Raw genomic sequence first — 13,884 nt, 5'->3', positions numbered from 1 at the left:
TCATTTGAATTTAATCTTATAATTTTATCGAGAATTTATGTAGCTGTCTTTATTGTATTATACATGTTACTCTAGAATCACACAAGCCCTTCATGTATTTTGTTCTGAGGTGCACAAATCCATATTTTTCTGTGTGGGTCTTTAAAATTGCACTCACAGTTATTACTTCAGGTGCCTTTCATTTAATTTGAAGGCCTTAACAGTTTACATGAAAATTTGGTCCTCTTACATTTAAAAGGAAATTGCACATCTAGCACCTATCACTTAGCATCAGTAAGAATCCCTGTCTTGAAAGTACGGTTTCCTTAGTACATTTATTTAATAGTTTAGATTGGAAGGTGCCCCTAGAGTTTATCTAGTTAGAACTCCTGCTCAAAGCAGAGCAAACTATAAAGTTGGATCAAGTTGTTCAGGGACTTGTCAAGTTCTAAGTGCCTGGGATGACAGGGGTGCCACCTCTTCTATGGATGTCCTTTTACGTTAGTGTTTAACAGCCCTCCTTGAAAATAATTTTTTTCTTATGTCTAATTGTAGTTTCCCGTATTGGAGCGTGTGACTGTCACCACTTGTCCTTTCACTGTGCCCCTCTGAGAAGAGTCTGGCTCTCTTTTCCTGCAGCCCAACCTTTACAAAATGGATGAAGAGCTTTTAGATCCCCATTGATTTTAATGGCCCTTCGCACTGGGTTCATTTCAGTTTGTGAAGATCTCTCTTGCACTGCAGGGCCCAGAACTGTAGTGGATCTGGAGTCCCACCAGTCAGTGTTAAATAGAGGGGAATAATTCCTCCCCCCAACCTGCTGCTGCCCTTATTAAAGCAGCCCAGCATGCAGTTAGCCAAGTTACCAAACTGGTGTCTATCGAGTCATGTTGTGCTTGTCCACCAGAATCTGTGGAGGGGCATAAAGTAACAACATCAGTGAGTGAGAAATTAATCCTAAAGTATGTAGATAAAACACCTTTCACTTGAGTCAAAGATAAACTTTGGATTTTAAGTACATTTAAAATGATTGCACTAATAGATCAAATTGTGTATTTGTAGTTGTGTTTACCCATGTGGAGAAAAACTGCATGCCTGAGCAAGTAATTTGACAAGTAATGGAATACCTGAGCAAGCCACTCGTAGTGACTGAGTCATTTTGTTTATTCCTTAGCAATATTTTTGTTAATAATTCATATTTAATAGTGCTGTACATTTTGATGAACTATCTCCTTAGCTGCTCAGCCCAACAGTACCTTTTTGGAGGATATCTCCTCATGTGTTTAGTAGTAACTGCTTCACTAGCTAATACCAGAGGAAGTTGATGCTAAGTCCTTCTGATCATACAATCAACAGATCACTTCTCAGTTAAGCTGGTTCATTGGCCATGTGGTTAGTCTTGCAGGTACCAACGTTGGTTTCACACTCACTGCATTCCTGGCATTTCACTAAGTACTTTGCACAGTTTTTTGTGGTGCTCCTTTCTAGAAATGCTGTTTTCCTGTATTCATTTTGTGTAGCACCAGCAGCACAGGTAGCCATGTCTTCTTCCGCTCTGAAGATTCATCCAACGCAGTTGCTCTGGAGTTGCATTCCCTCTCACCTCCAATTTTGACCTAAGTTTCTGTATTTTCTTATTTGAGGGGGAAATAGACATGACCTTAAATAGCAATTTTGATTTAAATTCATCGAATTTGACACTTTCACTTTTCACTTACTGTTTTTCTGAGTCTAAACTTAATGAACTCTTGTGGGTGGGAATTGAATAAAAAAAATTGTTGACGTGTTCATTTTGAAAGCCTAGTATCCATTAAGTGTTGTAATTGTATATGGTCTTTTAACCTCTTATTTATACAAAAGATATTTGTATAGTTTGATTTGTATAGAGGGTTGGGGTTTTCTGCTTTTTTTTTTTTTTAATTTGTTGGCCATCCCAGTTTGGTTTCATTTTTCATTTTCCTGAGCACCAGTGTTCAGTGAGCAGGTGTTTTTACTGAAATGCTACGTAAGTGACTGTATTGGACCCTTCTGTGTTTCTTCTTTCACGATGCATTAAAATATATTTTATTTATACAGAATTTAAAAAGAAACCAACAGCTGTGCTTGTGTTGCTTTATTACATCCTCTCTAATTGTGACAGTCTAAAAAAATCACATATTTAAGGTCATATTCTTTTCATTCTTGCTCTTCATTTTTCAATTGAATTTGTTAGTCAATATATTTAAAAACTTGACCTAATATGTATCCTAGGTCACCTACCATAAATTTTTCTCCGCACTGAAAATCAATATTTATTCCAACTCTTTGATTCCTTTCTTTTATCAGTTTCTAATTCATGACCAAAGCAAATTCCTTAGTTTCCGTAGCAACATCTTGCAAGGGATTTTATCAATGTACCAAATGATTAGTTTCTATTCTGTTTCTTCCATTTTCTGAGAAATCGAATAAATTGTGGGAGGCAGCAATTCCCTGTACAGTGATAGTTTGTATTTATCCTGACAGACTGTTTTAGTCACTAAAAACTACCTATGTTTATGAATATTTCCCTAAATGTACTATTTATTGGATTGTGGCTCACTGACCTGCAACGCCTAGGACTGCATCTACTAAAAAAAGTTAGAGGCGCGTGTGTGTGTGCTTGGACACTAGTGTGTGCACACATACATGCACATGCCCCCATCCCTGCCCTGACTGTCTGGAGGTGGAGCTCAGATTATTAACAATGCACATTACATTAGGAGGATTGCCATCTAATTCTTTATTTTTTCTCCCCTGCAGTTCAGCAGGACCTGGGGGTGGCTCCCATCTTGTGCTGGTGATTTGTTTCTGTTAAGCAGCTTATTGCAGCACCACTGCTTTGCCAGTGTCTCATTTTTATTTTGTTTTGTTGCAGGGTCATGCTCTCTATTGTTCTTGGTGAATAAGACTGAGGCAAAATTGTAATCTAGGACAGACTTTCCTCCTTCTTAATTGCTCTTTATATTTCCTGGTGATCTTGCTTACCCACAGCTTGTTTCACGGTTTCAAATAAACTTAAAACCCTTTTTATTCCTTACCTGGCTTTTTATTCTGTCCCTGGCTGCTGACTCTTGAGATTCCACATTTGCCATCTTCAACTCTGTTCCTATATTCCCTTTTATGTGCTTGTCTGTTCTTTTTTATTATCCAAATGAAATTATCAGTGAATATAGTCTTTCTGGTGACGCTTATTTCAGCTACCAGAGTGGGCAATATCCCGGCTTTTGGGAGGACTTTCCTATGTTATAATACAAAGTTATCACAAGAATTCCACACCCAGTTCTTTGCATTTCCAGATTCTCCCTTCCATTAATCAGTCTGCCCCGTGGTGCCTCCAGGGTTGGTGCAGGACTTCATTACCTAGATGCAAAAGTCTTTCTGTTGTTACTTAGAATAAAATCCTTCTAACAGTCTCCTAAACTCTTGGTAGCATTGGTAGAGTATATCCAAGGATTGCCTATGTCTGTCTGGAAGTTATTTAAATGTTTTCAGTCTGTATTAAAATCTGCCATTAGGAAGAACTCATTGTATTGGAGCTTAGGTAGTAGTTGCAACCTGGGATAATATACCTGCATCTGAAATAAATATTTTAGGAATTGGTGTGACTCCTGTTGATACACTTAACACCTGTTTTTCCTTGGTACAAGTTTTAAGATAAGATGCTAGTTTTGCAAGGTTGAAGTTGAGGAAGTTTTCCTGTAGTGGGATGTATGGCATTTCCTTATTATTTACTACCATCAGGATTCATTTCTACTGCATGCAGTTTCGTGCCTTATCTAAATTATCTCTCATAAGTACTTATTTTAAACACCTGTTGATGGCACTTAACTAATTTATACAAAGCAGCTAACCTTTGAGTAGCTAAAAGCATGACTGTACGTGCAGCACATAAAGAACTTGAATTTAGCCATGTGTTCTTGGAGCTTTGCTGTCCACCTGCCAAGTCCTCTACATTACTGTTACTCGTCTGATGTTATCACTGTTGAAGGAACAGGATGGTGGCTGAGCGTCTTATCCTTTTTATACAAGAGTTTAATGCTGTGAAAGGCAAGTGGGTGTGTAGGGATCTTGTGTGGTTCCAGTGAACATTATTATTCAGACAAAGAGAGCATAGCACATAGGTGAACCCAGTTGAACTTCATTGGGAAAATGCAATTTCAAGCATTGAAGTTAATATAGCTGTAACTTCAGAGAAATTGTGTTGGTAACCTATGCTGAGATTGTGCTACACTGCTAAAGAAGAGCAAATAATAACTGTGGTTCTTTGATAATATATTTTTGTGGGAATTCCACCACTTTTCCATTCTTGCCTAGGCTTGGAAACATAAGTAGCTGAAAGAGGATTGTTTCCATGTGAGGGCAAGGAGGAGTACAGTGCATCCGCTGCCCTGGAAAACGTTGCTTAAAATTCCAAATTTGCACAAATAAAAAGGATTTTTACCCACCCTGGGATGCATATTGAATTTTATTTTTTTTTAATTCTAAAATTACTAAGGAACTCTTTTTCATCTTGCTTTAGACAAAAATCATTCCCTTTAAGATATATTACCTAAGGCATTTTGGATTGTATGGATTTCTGGTTTGACTTTGCGTAAGGTGGGGCAGATTGGGTTTAGTGAGATTTTTCTTCCTTACACCTGTTAGATCTCTCCCCTTCCCTGAAAAAAAAAAAAAAAAAAGTCTTGTAGTGGAATTATTTCAGTATTATGGTCTGATTTTTAATGAATTATCCTCTTTTCATCTCTGTTTCCCAAATATCATCAATGCTTTCCTCTTCCAATTGTATCATTTCAGGTGTACATCAAAGTTATAGACACAAATAATCACAGGCCTCAGTTTACTGCTTCAAAATATGAAGTTGTTATACCTGAAGACACCATACCAGAGACAGAAATTCTGCAAATCAGTGCCACAGACAGAGATGAGAAGAATAAACTGATTTATACTATGCAGGGCAGTATTGACCCCATCAGTCTTAAAAAATTTCGTCTGGACCCTGGAACTGGCTCTCTCTATACTTCAGAAAAATTGGATCATGAGACCATGAACCAGCATATTCTCACAGTAATGGTAAATAAATAAAAATAATAAAATTTCTTCTGTAGTCAATAACAAAAAGATTTTTTTAACGTCTTTTTAATTTGTCCCCTTCAAACATTTATTTGTATGTTTAATTTGTATGCAATCTTTCTCTTTGTGACTGGTACAGATTGAACCTTGAATTATTACTAATATTTGATAAACTACTGAAATAACAGTGCTAATCATTAGTAATGTGCTGTTTCAGGTTCGAGATCAAGATGTTCCTGTAAAGCGCAACTATGCTAGAGTCATCATTAATGTTAGTGACACAAATGATCACGCTCCATGGTTCACCAGCTCTTCCTATGAAGGACGGGTGTATGAGTCAGCAGCTGTTGGATCAGCAGTACTCCAGGTTACAGCATTGGATAAGGACAAAGGAAGAAATGCAGAAATTGTATACTCTATTGAATCAGGTAGATTGACTTTCTTACATCTTCAGTTTGTTTTGAAACAATGCTTGCTGGTAATTTGTTTTAATGGTAAACATGTAAAAAAAAAAAAAACTATCAAAAAAGAGGGCAGTACAGGTGTATGTGTCGTATTCTGTGAGATGTATTTAAGATACAGCCTCAGAGCATTTAAAAGAAAACTACAAAGACAAATATTCATCTCCTTCCCTTAGCTATTTATATTATCCCTTAGATACATTTAGAACATTTTAGTAGTAGGAGAAGAAAAAGCTACCTTTAAACCCTTAAGAGGGATGTGTTCTTTAGAAATTACAGAAGCATTACATTCAGATCTAAAAAAAGGATTCTTTTTTGATAATGTAAGTAGTATTTTGTGGCATAGGCAAAGCAAGAATTTGATGAAAAGAGTAAGAGCCTGAGACAAGTGCTTTTGTGTTTAGCACAACGTGAAAGAAAGGAGCTCAAAAATAACTTATAAATATCCATATCCTTAACCACTAAATAGTCCCAGTTTTTAACTTAAACTGTCTGATAGATGTAGCAAGGAAGGGGTTGCTTTGCATGGTTCCCTCTAGCTGGTTTTAGATATTGGGACTGCTATTCTAGCTCAATAAAATATATAAGAAATAGCTGGTCAATTTGGCATTAAGGCTCCTTTCAGATTGCAGGCCAGAGAATAGCATTAGGTGGTGCTGCTTATTTTTAACATCAGAGTATCTTTCTGAACTTGCCTATAACAATGCAATTCAAATTATGACAATTTTGAATAATATGAAAACAGGATGATATTGACTGAGGTCACTTACCAGATGGAAGTGAGTTTTGGTTCAGTCCATTAAATCTAGATACAAGCCTGCCATTGCCAAGGTCCTGAACTATTTAGGCACTATGACTGGAAAAAAAAGTTATTTAAATTTCATTATCTATGTGCAGTACTACCTTCAAGGTAGAAAGTAATTTAAACTAAAAATCCCAGTAACAAGCATAAGAAACTGTATATTAAAGAGAACAGTAGGTAAAAAGTTATTCAGTTACTGTTGCATGCAGGGTGATATGTGCAAATGCTTTTTTTATTTGACATAAGTTGCTTTGTAAAGCATAGGAATTGTTTACTGTAAATATTTTCCTTTTCTTCCCCCAAAGTGTTGTTTTGATATGAAAACATACTTTAACACTGTATTAAAATGAAGCTGTGATTATGATACTCTGAAGAGGATGTTTGTCTCATAAGTTGCTTAAAATACATGTTTGGTTTTTGTTATTTGTAGAAATATGACCTTTTTACTAAGCAGGACACTAATGTCTGTGAAACTTTTCTCTTGCCTTTTCCATTCAGTAGTGCTTGTTTTACAAATGCCAAAGCATGGCTAGAAAAAAATGTGTGTGCGTGGTGTCTAGGGTGAAGTTACAGCCTGTTCTCTTCCTTTCTTCTAGATTTTTGTAGGAGCAAATGTAAGACTTTCTTAGGTTTGTTTTACAGGACTGTGATCTACTGGGAGGTTAAAGCATTATAATTGATGTTCTAAGCATATGGAAGGAACATTCCTTAAATGTTTGTAATGGCTGCTTAGATTTGTAATGGGATATTCTAAGAATGCCACTGTGTTTAGAGCCTCCACTAAAAAAAAAAAACCCAAACAAAAAAAACACACAAAAAAACCCCTCTTGCCTACTTGTGTGCATGATTCAGAAGTTCTTAATGAATTTTTTCCATGCTGAGAACATGGCTTTAGTAATGTAATTTTTTAAGGAAGTAAAATGTTAAATCTTACCATATTTAGTACAAGCTGAATATTTTATGCAGTGTAGTTCAGCTAGATATTTGAAAATATAAAGAAAACAAGTGTTTATCAAATGGCAGCTGGTAATCCTCAGCAGGTAGTATTTTTTTTCCTAATACTATCGCAGGGAATAACTTGCCTATGTATTAATAGGAAGTTAGGAGAGAGGTAACTATTGGTCCAATTCAGAAAGATTAATTTTGAAGCAGTGATTTGAACAATACTTGCATAAGCAATTAAGATTCACAAGTGTGAATTCATTAAAACACTTCTCTTTTTCAAAGCAGTCTAGTTATTTTATATCATAGAATGTAACTTGTATTCCACTAATGTTAACTTCTGAATAGAATTTTCTTTCAGCTTCAGTGGATACTTAAGTCGGCTTAAACATGAATGCAATGACAAAGATGATAATTTGAAGAAAATACATAATTTATAATGTTGAAACTTGCAAAATACTTGTTATCTTTTTAAGGTTTTTTAATGGAAAATGAAACAAATTTTTTGCATTTATTTTCAAGGCTTAGATGGCTTTGGTAACTATGTTTTATGCAATGTTTCCACAAGTAAATTTAGAATTAGTGCTAACTCTTGATTACAGAAAACTTTCCAGAGAGACTAACAAATGTTTGTTAAACAAAACTAAGAAACTAATATTTCTTGTGTTCTTGCTACGTGATCTCTTAGTATATAGCTAAATAAGCAATCATCCTTTAAGTGCTGTATACCTCTTTCTTAATTACTTTTCTTTTTCTTCACAGGGAATATTGGAAATGCCTTCTTTATAGATCCCATTTTGGGTATAATTAAAATTGCAAAGGAATTAGATCGTAGTAACCAGGAAGAATACAACCTGATGGTAAAAGCTACAGACAAAGGAGATCCTCCAATGAGTGAAATGACCTCTGTGCATATATTTGTTACGGTTTCTGATAATGCTTCACCAAAATTCACAGCCAAAGAATATTCTACAGAAATCAGTGAAAGTGCCAGCATTGGCAGTTTTGTTGGAATGGTTACAGCATACAGTCAGTCTTCTGTAGTTTATGAAGTAAAAGATGGTAATATAGGTGATGCCTTTGCTATCAACCCGAACTCAGGTGTCATTGTTTCTCAGAAGATACTTGATTTTGAAACTTTGCCTATTTACACTCTAACTGTGCAAGGAACAAACATGGCTGGCTTGTCCACTAATGCAACAGTTTTGATACATCTTCGGGATGAGAATGACAATGCACCAATTTTTATGCAGGCTGAATATACAGGACTCATCAGTGAATCAGCTTCAATTAACAGTGTTGTTCTGACTGACAAGAATATCCCATTAGTAATTCGAGCTACAGATGCTGATAAAGAATCTAATGCTTTGCTTGTTTATCAAATTGTTGAACCATCTGTCCGCAAGTATTTTGCCATTGATTCTAGCACTGGTGCCATTCGGACAGTAATGAGTCTGGACTATGAGGAGACAAATATTTTCCACTTTTCAGTGCAAGTACATGATATGGGGATACCACGTTTATATGCAGAATATGCAGCTAATGTTACTATTTATGTAATTGACATCAATGATTGCCCTCCTGTGTTTTCAAGAGAGTTGTACGAGACATCCATTTTGGTTCCAACCTATAAAGGCGTGAAAGTCATCAGCGTAAATGCCACTGATGCTGATTCAGGCATTTTTTCGCAATTAATTTATTCCATTATTGAAGGCAACATTGGAGAAAAATTTTCAATAAACCCTAAGACTGGAGATATAACAGTACAAAATACAACTCAGTTAAGAAGCAGGTATGAATTAACAGTGAGAGCATCTGATGGCAGATTTGCAAGCACTGCATCTGTAAAAATTAATGTGAAGGAAAGCAAAGCAAGCCAGCTGAAGTTCACACAGAGTTCTTACTCTGCAACAGTGCAGGAGAATTCCACAGAGGCAAAAACAATAGCTGTTGTTACTGCTATAGGGAATCAAATAAATGAGCCTTTGTTTTACCATATTCTAAATCCAGACAGCAGATTCAAAATAAGCCCAACTTCAGGAGTCCTTTCAACAACAGGAATACCATTTGATCGTGAACAGCAGGAATCTTTTGATGTGGTCATAGAAGTGACTGAGGAGTATAAACCCTCAGTTGTTGCACACATTGTAGTTAAAGTCACAGTGGAAGATGTAAACGATAATGCTCCATTTTTTGTCAATCTTCCATATTATGCTGTCGTTAAAGTAGACTCTGAAGTAGGCCATGTTATTCGACGTGTCACTGCAGTAGATAAAGATACAGGTAGAAATGGAGAGGTGCATTACTATCTCAAAGAACATCATGAACATTTCCAAATTGATCCCACTGGTGAAATCTCACTGAAGAAGAAGTTTGAACCAGACACACTAAATAAGGAGTATCTGGTCACAGTAGTGGCAAAAGATGGAGGAGACCCTGCTTTTTCTGCTGAAGTTATAGTCCCAATTACAGTTATGAGTAAAGCTATGCCAGTTTTCGAAAAGCCTTTCTACAGTGCAGAGATACCAGAAAACATTCAGCTCCATAGTCCTGTGGTACATGTACAAGCAAACAGCCCAGAAGGACTTAAGGTGTTTTACAGCATCACGGATGGAGATCCTTTCAATCAGTTCACTATCAACTTCAACACTGGAGTTATAAATGTTGTTGCCCCTCTTGACTTTGAGTCTCATCCAGCCTACAAACTGAGTATTCGAGCAACAGACTCCCTAACTGGGGCGCATGCGGATGTGTTTGTAGACATAATAGTGGAAGACATCAATGATAATCCTCCTGTGTTCACAGAGCAGTCTTACACTGCAACCCTTTCTGAGGCATCTGTCATTGGAACAGCTGTTGTACAAGTGAGCGCTACAGATGCCGATTCTGGAACAAACAGGGGGATTTCCTATCACTTGATTGAAGATAATAGTGAAAGTCATGACTACTTCCACATAGATAGCAGCACTGGACTCATTCTTACAGCAAGAACTTTGGACTATGAACAAATTAAACAACACAGGTTACTAATAAGGGCCATAGATGGTGGCATGCTGCCCTTGAGCAGTGATACCATTGTAACTGTTGATGTAACCGATCTGAATGATAACCCCCCTCTTTTTAACCAATTGCTTTATGAAGCTAAAATTAGTGAACTGGCTCCCCGAGGGCATTTTGTGACATGTGTGCAAGCCTCAGATGCAGATAGTTCGGATGTGGACAAGCTGGAGTACTCCATTCTGACAGGCAATGACCAAAAGAATTTTGTAATTAATAGTAAAACTGGCATTATCACCATCTCAAACCTACGCAGACAGACACTAAAGTCACATTATAATCTTAACGTGTCTGTTTCTGATGGGGTCTTCAGAAGCTCAGCCCAAGTCCATATAACTGTAACCAGTGCCAATATGCACAGTCCTGTTTTCAGCCAGAATGAATATGAGGTTGAACTAGCTGAAAATGCTCCGTTGCATACTTTGGTGACTGAAGTTAAAGCAACAGATGAAGATTCTGGTACTTATGGCCACATCACTTACCACATTGTGAACGACTTTGCCAAAGACAGATTTTATACAAATGAGAGAGGGCAGATATTTACCTCTGAAAAGCTTGACCGTGAAACACAAGCAGAAAAAGTAATTGCCATTAGTTTAATGGCCAAAGATTCAGGAGGAAAAGTTGCTTTCTGTACTGTTAACGTAATACTTACAGACGACAATGATAACGCTCCTCAATTCCGAGCAACAGAGTATGAAGTTAATATTGGATCTGATGTTCCACGGGGTACTTCTGTCATTAAAGTCTGGGCATCTGATGCTGATGAGGGTACAAATGCAGACATCATATATGCTATTGAAGCAGAATCTGAAAATGTTAAAGAGAATTTAGAAATTGATTCATTGTCTGGTATAATTACTACAAAAGAAAGCTTAATTGGTTTAGAAAATGAGTTTCTGACCTTCTTTGTTAGAGCAGTCGATGGTGGATCCCCCCAAAAAGAGTCAGTTGTTCCTGTCTATGCTAGAATACTCCCACCAGAAGTGCCTCTTCCAAAATTTTCAGAGCCATTTTATTCTTACACGGTTTCTGAGGACATCCCAATTGGGACTGAGATAGATGTTATCAAAGCAGAGCATAATCAGACTTTAGTATATAGTCTGATTAAAGGTAACACTCCTGAAAGCAATAGAGATGATGTTTTTGTGATTGACCGGCAGACTGGAGAGTTGAAACTTGAGAAGAATCTTGATCATGAAACAACTAAATGGTACCAGTTCTCAGTTCAAGCACAGTATGCAAATGAAGATTATAATGTTGTTTCCTCAGTAGAGGTAAGCATTCAGGTAAAAGATGCAAATGATAACAAACCGGTTTTGGAGTCCAATCCATATGAAGCATTCATCGTAGAAAACATGCCAGCTGGAACAAGAGTCATCCAGGTTAAAGGAACTGACTTAGATTCAGGACTCAATGGGCAGGTTACTTACAGCTTGGATACTTCTCAAGAACTAGAAATTATAGAGTCTTTTGCCATAAACATGGAAACTGGCTGGATTACCACTCTTAAAGAACTCGATCATGAGAAACGAGACAAATACAAAATCACAGTGGTTGCATCTGATCGGGGTGAAAAAATTCAACTGTCTTCTATGGCTGTGGTTGAAGTTACTGTTACGGATGTGAATGACAATCCTCCACGCTTTACTGCAGAGATATATAAAGGAACAGTCAGTGAGGATGACCCTCCTGGTGGGGTAATTGCCATCTTGAGTACAACTGATGCTGATACAGAAGAAGCCAATAGACAAGTCTCTTATTACATTACAGGTAAATCTTTTTGAGTAATGTCAGAATAATCATTTAAGTGGTCTTGGAATGATTTGAGATATAACTTAATCTTCCAAATTATTGAAAAGTATTAGAAACCATAGAGCTGCAAAGAAAGAATGTGTGTCTTAATATGAATATTAAAAACTTCAGGGGAAAAAAAATGAGTTTTAGAAAACAGGTCTTTGGCTTTCCATTTCACATTTGCCTTGCTTAGAATGCTTTCCTATGTTTGTTGTTTACGTATATATCAAATTTTATTAAAAAAATGTACTTACACTGAAATTAGTGATGTAGTTAAAGAATGAACGAAAGAAATTTCACAAAATAATAGACTATTAATTTCCAGTGGAATATTTTATTGTTTTTGTTATTTAGCATATGTCTTGATATGGTGTTATCTATAATGCTACATGAATTTCTACATCGATTCTTATAGATTCTACTGGCTGCAATGAAATTTGTCGTATGAGCATCTGCTGACTATTTCTACCTGGAAAATGAAGCTATTTCACTATAAAGCCACAGAGAGTGGCTGCTTATTTGCATTTACATTTTTTCTCTTTAGCTATAACTTAATATTGATAGAGTAATAGTGGCAATCTCTCTCGTCTTTAATTAAATGTTTCTTTTCATATTTCAGGAGGTGATCCCTTGGGACAGTTTGCTATTGAAAATATACAGAATGAATGGAAGGTCTATGTCAAAAAGCCTCTGGACAGGGAAGAAAAGGATAACTACCTTCTAAATATTACAGCTACTGATGGGACCTTTGCAACTAAAGCTGTGGTGGAGGTTAAAGTCCTTGATGCTAACGATAATAGTCCTGTTTGCGAAAAGGTAGGCACAATCTTGTATCTTCCATGTCCAGCTGCTTCCATGTATAAAAAGTAAACTTTCTCTCAAATAGCTTCTCAGGAGACTGACAAATAGGTATTCCTTTTATGCTGGTAACAGAAATTTGGACTATTAAGATAGAATGCCGTCAAAGAAAAGTTATTTCATGGACAGGTTTCTTAAATAAAAATCAAAAAACAGTTCACTGATGTAATTTTAACACTTGATGGGTATTTGAAGAGTATAAGGAGAACTGTAGTATATTTCTCCTGTGTTAATGCATACTTCTCCAAAAGGAATTGTTTTAAGCTGCAGTCATGATAGAGCTGCAGCTCTGTTTTCTGAAAGAAGCAAAGTCTCAAAGAAGGCTGCATACCATCACTTAGCTGATGTATTGGTCCATTTCCTGTGCTAAAAGGGTTGAAAAGACTGGAATATTATCCTGCAGTTGCACTCAACAGCACCAAAAATCTGTAATCCATAAATGTTTTCTTGTTACAAAGCCATCTACCTTGCCAGATTTGATAGTCTGCACAAATGGACATGAAAAATAAAGAATGGAAAAAAAAACCAGAAAGGTGGACCCTGCAAGACATATAATTGCCTTACGAGAAAGCCCTGGGTTTTCATAGTCAGCTTTTTTTTTTACTTTAGCACATTTGGACTTCTCATAGCCATCTTGTTGAACACAGATTTGATGTTACCAGGTGGAAAGGCAAAATCTTTTCTTGTTCTGGGAAGGATCAAGTACACAGTGAGCATTTGATTCTTTTTCTTAGTCGATGTTTATGTTGGTTACTTCTATATAAATGATTGCAGTTATATGCAGACTGGTAAGTCAGTGTTTTTACCTTTTTTACTTTGTTAGTATTGGTGTTACACGGCTCAGTCTTTCTAATTTAATGCACATCCCTGACATGGATGAGCTGTAGGAGTGCTTAGTGC

The 13,884-nt window shown here is 36.5% G+C and overlaps 1 protein-coding gene across 3 annotated transcripts in view; it reads left to right on the top strand.

Annotated features, from left to right (window-relative positions):
* The window catches only part of FAT1 (FAT atypical cadherin 1), a gene marked incomplete at its 5' end in the record, with an annotated part of 106,950 nt that overhangs the window by 67,475 nt on the left and 25,591 nt on the right, over positions 1-13,884 (top strand). For all 3 annotated transcript variants that reach the window (XM_082316095.1, XM_082316094.1, XM_082316093.1), the window contains 4 exons: positions 4,792-5,067; positions 5,285-5,495; positions 8,035-12,102; positions 12,746-12,942. In XM_082316095.1, the coding sequence (XP_082172221.1) occupies positions 4,792-5,067; positions 5,285-5,495; positions 8,035-12,102; positions 12,746-12,942 (4,752 nt within the window). The remainder of the gene's footprint in view (positions 1-4,791; positions 5,068-5,284; positions 5,496-8,034; positions 12,103-12,745; positions 12,943-13,884) is intronic.

This window comes from Platalea leucorodia, assembly GCF_965183815.1.
Source record: "Platalea leucorodia genome assembly, chromosome: 6".
Taxonomy (NCBI): Eukaryota; Metazoa; Chordata; class Aves; order Pelecaniformes; family Threskiornithidae; genus Platalea; species Platalea leucorodia.
The sequence above is the reverse complement of the archived record's forward strand: the minus strand, read 5'-3'. Positions and strand labels throughout refer to the sequence as shown.